Source organism: Rattus norvegicus, chromosome 7 (assembly GCF_021556685.1).
Source record: "Rattus norvegicus strain SHRSP/BbbUtx chromosome 7, alternate assembly SHRSP_T2T, whole genome shotgun sequence".
Lineage (NCBI taxonomy): Eukaryota > Metazoa > Chordata > Mammalia > Rodentia > Muridae > Rattus > Rattus norvegicus.
The window spans coordinates 17,110,413-17,123,545 of record NC_141540.1 but is presented as its reverse complement, the minus strand read 5'-3'; the positions used below and the strand labels follow the sequence as shown (position 1 = coordinate 17,123,545).

At 47.0% G+C, this 13,133-nt stretch overlaps 1 protein-coding gene across 6 annotated transcripts in view; it reads right to left on the bottom strand.

Moving 5' to 3' along the window:
• Positions 1 to 13,133, bottom strand: part of LOC100912582 (zinc finger protein 14-like) — a 19,329-nt gene extending 6,196 nt beyond the window's left edge. For 2 of the 6 annotated variants that reach the window (XM_087559626.1, XM_087559629.1), the window contains exon 1: positions 8,316 to 10,580. Coding sequence is in view for 2 of the 6 variants with exons in the window: in XM_087559624.1 (XP_087415750.1) it covers positions 10,394 to 10,396 (3 nt within the window). In the remaining 4 variants the exon portion in view is untranslated. Of the gene's footprint in view, positions 1 to 8,315; positions 10,581 to 12,959 lie in introns of those variants that run through there. The other 4 variants (XM_087559624.1, XM_087559627.1, XM_087559625.1 and 1 more) reach the window with 3 other exon arrangements.

The window sequence follows — 13,133 nt, the reverse complement described above, 5'->3', positions numbered from 1 at the left end:
CATTGTGCCACTGTATCAAGGTTAGAGGGCTAACAGATTGCATTCGAATTGGATTTGAGCCCTACTCCACAAGAGGAAAAGCATGTCTGGTCCCGTAAGTCTGACCCAGAGATGGAGAGGTCACAGGCCTCAGCAGGAAACCTATTATTTTACTAAATGGTAATACTTTAAACAACAAAACTACCTTTATACTCCTAAGTACAGCTCTTATCCTCATGGGAAAGTGCAGTGAACATGACCTTACCGGTTGTCAGTGAACAGAGTAAGTGTATGTAATGTGCTCAGACATGACTGGCGTATCTACACCATACGTGTCCTTCACTCTCTTTCCCCACGTTCAGGGAACCCTGAACAAGTGATGGCAGAATGACACTACGTCTACTGGGCAGGACAGGACTACATTTATAACACCAGGGCGATGAGTTTGTCTGCAGAGAGTTAAGCCAGCTACCATTCCAGCATGGATGGGGAGAGGCTGAGAAGCCCCCATCATTATTCCAGGAGCTCTCATCAGCTAATGGCTGCTAGGAGAGGGAGAGTCAGGTTGCTTTAAAAGTATGGCCGTTGGTAGATCAACTGTGCTCCAGTTTACGGCCTTAGAAACACGCACATCAGAGCAGCAATAGCTGAGGAGTGGATTATCAAAGGAAAAAGATCAGTAGGGGATGGGAGGTGGAGAAGTGAGAGGAGTGGCAGGGGTGTGAATGTGCTCATAGAGTCTGTATGTAGTCTTACATACATGTGAAGGATTAAAAATTAATAATAAGCCGCCTAGCTACCCAAAAAGAAGAGGTAGGGTCTGTGAGAACATGAACTTTTCGCCCCTCCCTTGCTGTACAATGGTTCCCGGAACATTCTTGCATGAAAAGTTTCCTGGAACAGCCACAATGACCCATAGCCTCCGGCCACAATGGTCCAATGGCCCTGAAAATGTCACTACCCCTAATCACAATGTCACAAAGTCCTGGGTGTGTTGCCTAGTGTTACACATGACTAGCATATGACCTAAATGTATGGGCAGTTTGTGGTTTTGGAATTCCCCTCCTCCCTCCCTCTTGATCCCCCTGGTTTGTGGTTTTTTCCTTTATAAGCTCTGTGAAAATTCAGGTCGGGGTCGAACTCCTCTACTCCCTGTGTGGCGTATGAGTCTCGACCCCAGCATGCTGGCCTGAGCTCTCGTTTCATCTCGCTCACAATAAATCTTCCTCGTGTGATTACAGCAGGTCGGTGTCTGTGTCCTACTGGGTGCGCGTCTTTCCCGAGACTTGAGTGGGGGGCTCCCTTCGGGGGTCTTTCATTTGGGGGCTCGTCCGGGATCTGCGCGACCACCCAGGGGTCCTAGACCCACTTGGAGGTAAGATTCTCTGTTTTATCTCAGCGCTGTGTCTGGGTCTGTGTCTATGTTCTGTCTGGGAATCTGGTGCGATCGCTGTTTCGGTTTTGCGGACGCTCAGTGAGACCGCGCTCCAGGAAGGAGAGCGGGGTGGATAGGGATAGACGTGTCCAGGTACCCACCGTCCGTTCGCCCTGGGAGACGTCCCAGGAGGACAAGGGGGGACCAGGGACGCCTGGTGAACCCCATCTGATAGGTCCAGAGGAGACTTTACTCCTTGACGACCGGTTTGTTAGGCAAGGTCTGCGACCTGCCGATCAGTTTCAGTGCCTCTGGTCGACACGAAGTCGACGTCGGTTTTGTTTTGTTTTGTTTTTTTTTTTCTCTTTTGTTTGTGCTCGTGTGTGTGAGTGTGTGTGAATTAAGTCCTGTAGTCTGTGTTTTTCGGTACCGGTTTAAGGTCTTAGTGCACTGTCTGGGCAGATGAAGGATTCCTGCCCTGTGCACGAGAGTCTTAGTGCACTGTCTGGGCAGAAGAAGGTTTCCTGCCCTGTGCACGGGTGGAAGAAGGTTCCCCACCCCGAAATGGCGCCTGTGAGTAGATGAAGGATTCCTACTCCGAATAGTCTTTTTCTTTCTTTTTTTCCTTTTTAGAAAGCGCACCGGGGGACGCCCCAATCGCGCAGGCTCTGGGACTCGTGAGAGACGTTCCACGAGTCAGCCTTTGTTGGGTCCTGGCTCTGGGACGCGTGAGAGACGTTCCTCGAGCCGAATTTTGTCGGGAGGACCCGGCAACGGACAGTCAAAAAGATCTGACTGTGACTTTGGAGGTCGAGTTCGGCTGCCTATTTAAGTATAGGCACGGACAAGTGTGCTTAGATGTGTTAGTGTCTGTTGTCTGTATTCTGTTTCTGTGTTTGGTATCCCGGAAGCAGCTAAGGTTAAGCTGCAGTTTGGGCCAGGTACTGAAGGTACCAGGCATCTGTGGAAATTGGTTATAGGATGCTTTGTCTTGGTCTTGTTTGTCTGGATTGTTTTCTGTGGTATTGTCCAGTGTTTTTTTGACTTTTGTTTCGTGTTTGAATTTGGACTGACGACCGTGTTTAAAATCTTGGACTGACGACTGTGTTTGAAATCATGAAACTGTTTGCTTTGTTCGTTGAAGAGTTTTACTTGGTCCCCTTAATGCTTAATAAGAAACTTAATCTTATGGACCCCGCTCTAGTGGCGGTGTGTTGGTTGATAGCCAAAGTTAATTTTTAAAATAGTGTTTTATCTGTGCTTGTGCTCGCAGCACACAGTAGAGGGGAGCGAAATTAGCTGCGGAGCTGCTGCAGCGAGCATGGGGACTTCTCAAGTCTCACCCAATTTTTCTGGCTCTTCAGGAGCTGTTTAAAAGGAAAAGGCTTAAGGTAAAAAGAAACACTATAGAGAGATTTCTTAGTGAATTACTACACCTTGGTTCGCGATCTCTGGGAATCTCATGGTGGACAGCTGAGATAAGCTGGAAAAGGATTTAAATTTTGCTTGGGAGCAAAGAATCTTAAAGGCGGAGTTTCAGCCGGTATGACACTTAGTGCATAACTGCCTAAAAGATCAAAAATGCTGTTAACAGGCTAAAAAAAAAAAAAAAAAAAAGGGGACAGGCTGCGTTAGAAATGCTACAGGAAGAATAATCTAAAAAGGCTGAGAGCTAGGTGGGGCTATAAGGTAAACAAGAACAGGAAAGGAATTTCTGACATTTGCTCACAGAAGGAGAGTGCTCATTTAGAGAAGTTCTTTAAGGAAGCCTGCCTTATCTGCTGTCTTTATTCCAAGGGAGGAGTCAGTCTCCAGCACTAAATTACTTGGAGGTAGCCAAGGTCAGGATTAATGTTTTCTTTTCCATGGGCCTTTAAACCCAGTGAGACAGTTTGGTAAAGGGCTACTACTGAGGTCCTGATAGCCCCAGGTGAACTGGTTACAATTCTTTTATCAGCCCCCTGGCATCTAGCAACCAGGTTCTAACCATCTCTCCATCCTTTTGTTATTAGTTGTTACTAGAAGCCTAGTGTCATTTGGAGGCTGGTTCTCTTGAGAGGCAAAGCCATGGAGCTGACACTGACAATGGCCTTTTTGTTCCAAGAAAGGCCTCCTGGTTTAGCTGTGTGACTAAATGCTGTTTGCCCTCTTCGGTAGACTCTATTCTCAAGATTCTCTTGTTTTCTCACCATCCCATTTGATATGCTTGTTAGTAACTGTTACAGGTCTTCTTTACCACTGAGGAAAGACGGAATCCTACTAGAGGCCAGAAAAAAAAAAGGGTTCCAACACGCATAGAAGGCCCTCACTTCTGCCTGCTCTCTTCATACCCCTGAAGGTAGGGAGTGCTCCAGGTCTGCCCCCAGGCTCCAAGGGTGGGTCTCCTAGGGGCTGGAAAATGCCCCACCAATCTGGCTAAGATAAGGAAAAGATATGAAGAGAAAGTTACAGAAACTTGAAGGGTTAAGCTAAGTCGCTGAGAGAGTTATTGTAAGTTGATGCATGGTTCAGGGTCTGTGCAGAAAAGTGGACAGCACCTAATAGCTGTAGAAGAAGATGCAGAGAGACAGAAAAAAAGAAAGAAAGAAAGAAAGAAAGAAAGAAAGAAAGAGGTAAAGAGTGCAGGAAGCTAGGGAGGAAAAGAGACTAAAAGAAGAGGAAGCTAGAGAGCTAAAGAGAGATAAAAGACAAGAGAGGAACATATACTGGCCACAGTAGTTAGGGAACCTAGGAAGACAGTACCTGGCAACAGAAGAGAATTCCTGGCTAAAGATCAGTGTGCCTAATGCAAAGAAAAAAAAAAAAGACACTGGGTCAGGGACTGCCCCAGAAAGAACAAGAGGGGACACTGGAGAGCCTCTTGGTCCTAGAGTGCTGGCTATGTACAGAGATAGAAGGGAAGTGTGGATGCAGGGACCCAATGCTCTGTGCTCCTGTGCCCCCCTCCAGTGGGCCAATATCCAAAGACCTTGGGTACAGGGGCCTACTGGCAACAAACAATACTTATGGACTGCCCGAAGAACAGTGGACCTTGGCGTGGGCCGGGTAACCCACTAGTTCATAGTCATCCCTGACTGCCCCTATCCCTTGCTCATGAGAAAATTGCTCTCCAAAATGGCTTGCGTGGGCTGAAATGGCTGGGTGAGGCCATGTGTATGCATATCTACAGACTGTGTATGTGGAGCTTAAGACCTGTCTCAGTGCACCAGTACCTGATGCTGGGAGATGTGTGACTTTGTCCTGATCTGCCTGGAACACATCACTCCTGCCAGCCGGGCACTAACAATTATCACCCAATCCAGGACTTAAACTGTGATAGAGTGGCTGATGTTCTGCCTTTGAATAGAGTGTCCCAAAAGATGGGACCACTGGTCAGCTGCCATGGACTAGATTCTCCACCGGTTGGGGACAATCTGGTCACCTTGCTGCCCAATCCGGACTTGGAGCCACCACAGCACGAGTGTCAAGTACTGGCAGAAGCCCATGGGTGGAGGAAAGACCTCTGCGACTGGCTGATTGACCCCTGCTGAAAGCCGAGGACCTTGTCCACAGACGGGAACAGTTCTCTTCATGAATGAAGGTCAGAGACAAGTGGGTGCTGCCATGGTGGACAATACAATGTCATCTGGGATGGCTGAACCTCTACCCCCCCCAGTACATCAGCACTGCAGATGCCTTTACCATCTCTTGGATGCCCTGGTGAAGCCAACAACTGTGAGTACTATTCATTGCTCAGGATATCAGGAGGGAAGAGATTCAGTGACATGGGGCAATAACGAAGCAGATAAAGTGGCTCGAAAAATGGTTATGCAGGAGCCCATCCTGGTTGCAGGCCTGCAAGAGACAGCCACTGGGAACTGGGATCGGACTAAGGGATGGCCTCACTTAGAAAAGGCCCAAATTGCTTAAAAGATAAAGGACAATGGCACATTGAGGGGAAAGCTATACTCCCCAGAGAATAAAGGAAAGACTCACTTTGCCAAATACAGAAATGGACTCATTTAGGAGATAAAAAGTTTGTCCAAGTAGTTAAGTGTATGTAATAGACTTTAAGATTTTAGCCAGAGAGACAGTAGAAAGTATAAGGTATGTCAATAAGTGAATGCTTAGCAAGCAAACAGGGCAAAGAGACCTAGAGAGTTTGGTGAAAAGTCGAAGTGAACTTCACTGAGATAAAACCAGAAAAATATAATCACAAGTATCTCCTAGTGCTTGTAGATACTTTTTCAGGAATAGATAGAAGCTTTCCTCACCAAACGAGAGATGGCCTCTGCAATCATCAAGAAGATACTGGAAGAAATCTTCCCCAGGTCTGGAATGCCCAAGGTAATCTGGTCAGACAACGGCCCTACTTTCGTTGCCAAGGTAAGCCAGGGTGTGGCCAAGTATTTAGAGGTCGATTGGAAATTACATTGTATTTACAGACCTCAAAGTTCAGGACAGGTAGGGTAAATAAATAGAACTCTAAAAGAGACCCTGACCAAATTAACCATGGAGACTGGCGCAGACTGGGTGACACTCCTTCCCTCTTGCTCTCTTCAGAGCAAGAAATACCCCTTCCAGATTCAGCCTTACCCCCTTTGAGATCTTATATGGGGCCTCAGCCCCCCTGACTGTATTAGATGATGTTACTGAACCAACATGTCATAGTGCCATAGTAATAATGATTTGTGTGCCAGGCTAAAAGACCTACAGGTGATACAGGAAGAAATCTGCTCACAGCTGACAGCAGCCTATGCCCCGGAGACCCCTGAGACATCCCATCAGTTCCAGGTTGCAGCTACACTGAGTCCAGACACTCGAGCCTCGCTGGAAAGGACCGTACCTGGTGCTGCTGACTACCCTGACAGCTGTCAATTCTCAGCCCTCACCAGCCGTGTACTAGCTGTTGGGGCTGAGAGCTGGGACCTAGAGGGAAATTCAGTCATGTTTGTCCTGGGTTCTATCAAGATAGGTGTGGGATAGGCTTGATTTCCATTACAAATGATGTAACATTGCATATGTTAGTACTCTTAACACTTCTTGGGACTGTGCCTCAGGGATCACAGTCCGTATAAGCTTAGAAGTTCTAAAAGCTAGTCATGACCTTGGTGGATAGGCTTGGATAGTGTCCAGGTTAGAATCCTCATGTTAAGACTACAATACCAAGCTGTTATGCTAGATGAAGCTGAGTTCTCCATGAAGTTCTAGGATTAGAACTATTAACAAAAAAAGAAGAAGTGGGGAATGAAGGATTAAAAATTAATAATAAGCCGCCTAGCTACCCAAAAAGAAGAGGTAGGGTCTGTGAGAACATGAACTTTTCGCCCCTCCCTTGCTGTACAATGGTTCCCGGAACATTCTTGCATGAAAAGTTTCCTGGAACAGCCACAATGACCCATAGCCTCCGGCCACAATGGTCCAATGGCCCTGAAAATGTCACTACCCCTAATCACAATGTCACAAAGTCCTGGGTGTGTTGCCTAGTGTTACACATGACTAGCATATGACCTAAATGTATGGGCAGTTTGTGGTTTTGGAATTCCCCTCCTCCCTCCCTCTTGATCCCCCTGGTTTGTGGTTTTTTCCTTTATAAGCTCTGTGAAAATTCAGGTCGGGGTCGAACTCCTCTACTCCCTGTGTGGCGTATGAGTCTCGACCCCAGCATGCTGGCCTGAGCTCTCGTTTCATCTCGCTCACAATAAATCTTCCTCGTGTGATTACAGCAGGTCGGTGTCTGTGTCCTACTGGGTGCGCGTCTTTCCCGAGACTTGAGTGGGGGGCTCCCTTCGGGGGTCTTTCACATGTAAGTCTTACATGTATGAAACTCTAAAAGCATAGGTAAAAATCGTGCCTTTAAAAATAAATAAAGCCAAAACCAATCGTTACTTCATGCTTTTAGACACCAGGGTAGCACCTTGTGTCTAAGTCTTCTACATTGATCCCATTAAAAGTCAAGTCCCCGGCGGTGCTGAGTTCAGATTAGGATTCATCGAGGCTATAAAGAACAATCAAATTAAGAGTCAGCACAAAAATGGGCAAATCATCGTTCTAAGTAAAAGCTACGAAAGCTTGGAGAGATATCTTTACTGCGGCTGTCTGCACAGAAATACTACTTACATGTGCTTGTGTCTTTATATTGTAAACACGGTACCAAATTTGCTTGTAAGGTGAGTGAGTCCCGCTGGAGAGAAGGCTCAACGGCATCTCCTGCTACTGTAGAGGACCTCAGTTCAAATCCCAGCACCCACAGTGGGTGGCTAACTCCTGGCTGTAACTCAGCACCTCCAAATAACCCAACACCTCTGGTCTTACATACACATTAAAAAAACTAACGATTTTTATTTTATGTACACTCGTGCTTTGCCTGTATGTATGTCTGTGTGAGGGTGTCAGACTCTCTGGAACTGGAGTTATAGACAGCTGTTAGCTGCCACGTGGGTGCTGGGAATTGAACCTGGATCCTCTGCCAGAGTAGCTAAGGCTCTTAACCCCCGAGCCATCTCTCCAAATGGACACTTGACTTTTGACAAAGAATCTAAAACTACATAATGGAAAAATGAAAGCATCTTCAACAAATGGTGCTGGTCTGACTGGATGTCTGCATGTAGAGGGCTGCAAATAGACGCATTATCTATCGCCCTGCACACGTCTCAAGTCCTAGTGGGTCAAACCCTTCAGCATAAAACCATTAACAGTAAATCTAATAGAAGAGAATGTAAGGAGCTGTGTTGAACACATTGGCACAGGAGAAAATTCCCGAACAGAACGCCCATAGCTCAGGCACTAAGACAGATGACTAATAAATGGGACCTCGTGAAACTGAAAAGGTTTGCACACCAAGGGGACAAACAGCAGCCGAGAGAATGGGCAAAGGTCTTTCTCTATTGAGAAATCTCTAATGGCCAAGAAGGACTTAAAGAAGTGTTCATTGTCCTTATTCACCAGGAAAATGCAAACCAGAATGATGTTAAGAACCCACCTTAAAGTGACAGCACAGGCTGGTGATGTCGTGGAGCAAGGGGAACACTCTTCCGTTGCTGCTGGGAGTGCAACTTCGTACGACCACTTTGGAAACCAATTTGGTGGTTTCTCAGAACATTGGGGATCATTCTACACCAAGACCCAGCTATACCACTCATGGGCAGGTACTCAAAAGATGCCCCACTGTTCCGCAAGGACACACGCTCAACTGCGTTCAAAGCATCTTTATTCCCAATAACCAGAAACTGGAAACAACCTGTGTGTCTTTCAACTGAAGCATGGATAAAGAAAATGTGGTATATTTACACAACGGAATACTATTCCCCTAAAATATAAGGGCATTAGACAATCTGCAGGCAAAAGAATGAAACTAGAAAATATCAACCCTGAGTGAAGTAATCCAGACCCAGAAAGACAGGCATGGTGTGTGCTCACTTATAAGTGGATACTGGCCACAAAGAACAGGACAACCATGCGACAGTCCACAGACCCAAAGAGACGAAGTAATTAAACAGGGCCCAAAGGCGGATGTTTGAATCTCACCCATAAGGAGAATCAAAACAGTTATCTAAGCTGGATGAAGAGAGGGAGCTTGGTGGGAGAGGGTGTGAGGAGGGGAATGGGAGGGGATCACGTGTGTAGAGCGGGTGCAGAGAGAGTGAGAATGGAAATCAGCGGGGGCCATCCCTGGGATTAGCTCTACCCCTGGGATGGGGGAGTCTATGGCACTGATTCCAGCTGAGACTCCTAGCAGCAGGGGATATGGGGACTTAAGCGGTCACCTCCTGTAGCCAGGTGGGACTTCCAGTGGAGGGAGGGGGACATCGGCCCATCAACCTTCACCCGGAAGATTTTCCTTGCCTACAAGATGTTCAGGGACAAAGATAGAGCAGAGACTGGGGGAAGAGCCAGTCAATGACTGACCCGAACTTGAGACCCATCCGGTGGGAGAGAGCCAACCCACGACACTATTAATGATACTCTGCTATGACTGAAGACAGGAGCTATAACTGTCTCCTGAGAGGCTTCATCCAGCAGCATGGAATGCAATGGAAACAGATGCAGAGACCAACAAGTAGCGCTCAGGGAGTTTTGTGGAAGAGGGAGAGGAAGGATTGAGCGAGCTGGAGGGAAAGCCCAAAGGTAAAGAACGCTTGCCGGAGTCCCTGTGCTCCAGCTACAGGAAAAATAAATCCGGGTATCAAAACAAAAACAAAAACAAAACCCGCCCCTCCCACTCCCAATCTCGCTCCTAGTCAAACTACAAAATATAGCTGTAGGAGGCTGGAGAGATGGCTTAGTGTTTTAAGAGAACCGTCTGCTTTTCCAGAGGTCCTGAGTTCAATTCCCAGCAACCACATGGTGGCTCACAACCATCGCTAATGGGATCTGATGCCCTCTTCTGGTGTGTCTCAAGATAGCTACAGTGTACTTCGTTATAATAAATACATCTTTTTAAAAAAGACAGCTGTAACTTCCCGAGTGGTTATCACTGTTTATATATACGACCCTCAGACGTCGTACCCCCCCCGGCCACGCCCCCACCGCGGGCATTCAATCTTTATTCTGGAAAGTTTGAGGCCCCTGGCTGTTCCATTGAGATCCGGTTGCTTCTGCCTCTGCCCCATTCCCACCCCTACCCCCGACTGAGGACCACAGGTGCTTAGGGTAGCTGCGCCCTGAGACACTGCATGAGGTTTGTTGAAATGGGGGGGGGGGGACGGCAATTATAGGATCAGTGTCTTAACCCTCACCTCACTCCACATACCCTGTTCATGAGCTCCAATCTGAATTCCAAAATTCCCCATGACCCTCAGCCAATACCGCCCAGGCTACAGAGACGCGGGCAGTGAGCACCCAGGAGACGAGACAGGAGATGCCACAGCACTGAGCGCTCAACGAGGGACCGTGGCTTTCTGCTGGTCCAGCTCCAGCCAGCCGGACCTGGGCGGTAGGATCCAGCGGAGCCAGATGAGAAACAGACTCAGCTGCCTAGAAAAGCCCCGTCCTTACTGCGGTCTCTGTCTACAACATACTCCTCCTCCTCCCAACATTCAAGAAGCCGGCCGAACGTACCATTTCCAGCCACGGAGTTTCCTGTAGCCTTCTGCGGCTCCTGCTGTCAGTGAAAATGACTTTGACATCTAGGCCTGTGATCTAAGATCTACTTCGTAAGAACACAAACATGCCTAGTGTGTATGTGGGGGTAGAAAGTGGAGGGCAAGTAAACTAACAGACCCAGGTCTGGCGGCTTCCTGCACCTAAGAAGCACACTCCTCATTGGCCAGCTCCTGCGCTCAAACAATATTCTGATAGGCCAGCAAGCCCTTTGCCTGGAGCTCTATAGACAGGAAGCACAAGTTTTTCTAGAGGAAAGTAGCTAGCAAGTTACCCTAGGCCCTAGCTTTCTGGGGAAAAGGGCATTTAAGCATGATTTGTTCTGGCCTCGGCCGGCTTGTAACAATGCACCGTGGGCAACGCCTACTTTTCCCCTCTTCAGAGTGGGATCATAACAAGAGTTTAGAGAATTCCAGACTCAGTAGCTATGGAGATAACTCCAAAGGCTGCCATGAGCAGGCCGATAGGAGGGCATAAGTGGGGAGGGCCTCATTAAAGGAAAACCCATCTGCCCTACCGGCCCACCTCCCCCATTCTCCCCAACCCCATTCCCTCACATCTCACCACCTCACATCCAGCCTGTCCAAGACTTCAGGAAAACTGTCCACCCGTAGAATTCACAACAACAACAACAACAAAAAAAAACCAAACAAAAAAACAAAACAAAAAAAAAAACAGGCAATCTGATTTACTTTTTACCCTGAAGTTTCAAAAACAAAACAAAGCAAAAACAGTTTATCCAGAAAAGCAGTTTCTGGGCCTCTTGAAGCCAGAACCTTTCACTCCCTGCTCTTCACTGCAAACACATATTTTCAGACTGCGTGGTGTGTTCAGGTTTGGAGGCCTTCATCTCTCTGACCAATAAAAGTCTGCTCTCGCTGTCTTGAGACCAAACTAACTACTCTTACATTTTCTTTCGCTGACTTTTTTCTTGTTACACTGATGTTTTCTTACCTCAGAATTTGGAACGAGGCAGGTGCACAAGGCTTTCTCAACCTCATATTCAACCAATAACATAACATACACAAACAGCCAAGAGAAGGTGGCACGTGCCTTTAATTTCAGCAGAGGCAGGCAGATCTCTGAGAGCCTTAGAACACTCAGAGAAACCCTGTCACAAAAATCCAAAACAAGAATAAAAATGCACACACACACACACACACACACACACACACACACACACACACACGCACGCAATGACAAACATTCAAGTCATGGAGAAAATGGTGGGATTTAAAGTGGGAAAACTAGCTCAAAATAACAACAAGGTCTGCGTACATAAAATGTAGACTCTTAGTGGCGGTGCAAGCCTTTGTTTCAAGCACTGGTGAGGAAGATGCAGAGTGAGTTCTGTGAGTTCAAGACCAACTAGATCTACAAGTGGGCCACCCAGAGATGCATAGTGAGACCTGTGTTAAAAAATAACAACGATCACAACAAAGTAGACCCTGACTGTTCAGCCTGGCCCCATGGTTTATGATGTTGTAATACGGCTCCAGACCTTACTTGGCCCCCAGACCTAGCACAACCGACTCCATGACAGAAGTACCATTCACACCGTAAAACTCAACATGTAGAGAGTACAATCTACCTAATTCTTTAAAGTCGATACTTCTGGGAAAGTCTTTAAATGTACCAACCTTGCCTTTTAACTTTCTTGGTTCAACTTCTGACTAACTGTTCATGTTGACGGGAGTATGTTAACAAGGACATTTTTTCCAACACAATGTTTGGGAATTTCTCATCAAGGACCCTGATCGCACTCACTCCCTAGTCTTCAAGTTCCCCACCCCCAACCCTTGTGACCGCCTCCCTCCCCCCCCCAAAAAAAAAGAAGCAGAAGAAGGAGGAGAAAGAAGAGGAGGAAGAAACCAGGTCCAAGTTGGGCTAACTATATATTCACTGGAGCAGGGAAAACCTAGGACATGGTTTTTGTGCATAAAATCTCACCTTGAGAGAGGTTCAGAACCATACTAGGATCCCAAACACCCAATGTAGTTGTGGCCAGCTAATAAAGATTTTTCTACTAGCTAAAACCCGTGTATGAGCAGCCTTTGGTGGATACCCCAAAACAATGTCTTCTACAAACATTTACAAATGACCTTCAGTGAATGACACTTGGCACCTGACCCCAAATGAAAGTGTGGGAGTTAGTCTTGGCCACAGATATTCCTCCTCAGGGTTCTGGTTTCTTCCTTCCTGCGACTATCTCTCTGCCACCGAGTTTTAGGACAGAAACAAGGCCTTGCCATCATGGAGAGAGGTCCTGTCCTGCAGTTCAGAATTCGCCCTCCTCCCTGGGTGAATGTGGGGATGCACTTTGGAGAAGCAAGAAGATACCTTAGTTGTACTTTTTTCTAAGGGTCTTCTAAGACTACGCCAACTGTTGAAAGCAAGAGAGAAGGTAGATACACCTAGTGAGTGTAATAAATGTTATATTTTATTATGTTGAGGGTCATAACACAATGTTCACACTCTAAATTCCTAACTGTGGTCCTAAGCCAGTCTCCCCAAGGCTGCTCACCTCTGCAATGTATCTTAGCTGAAGGTCAGGTCCAGGCACTAACAGAAGCCTCTGACTGAGGGTGAGTATCCTGAGGGAGGCTCTCTAGCTGCAGAGGAGATCAAGGTAGTGTCTCTCCAGATGTGCAGAGCAGAACATCGCTCTTGATCTCTGCTTATGTACTGAGCAATGGGC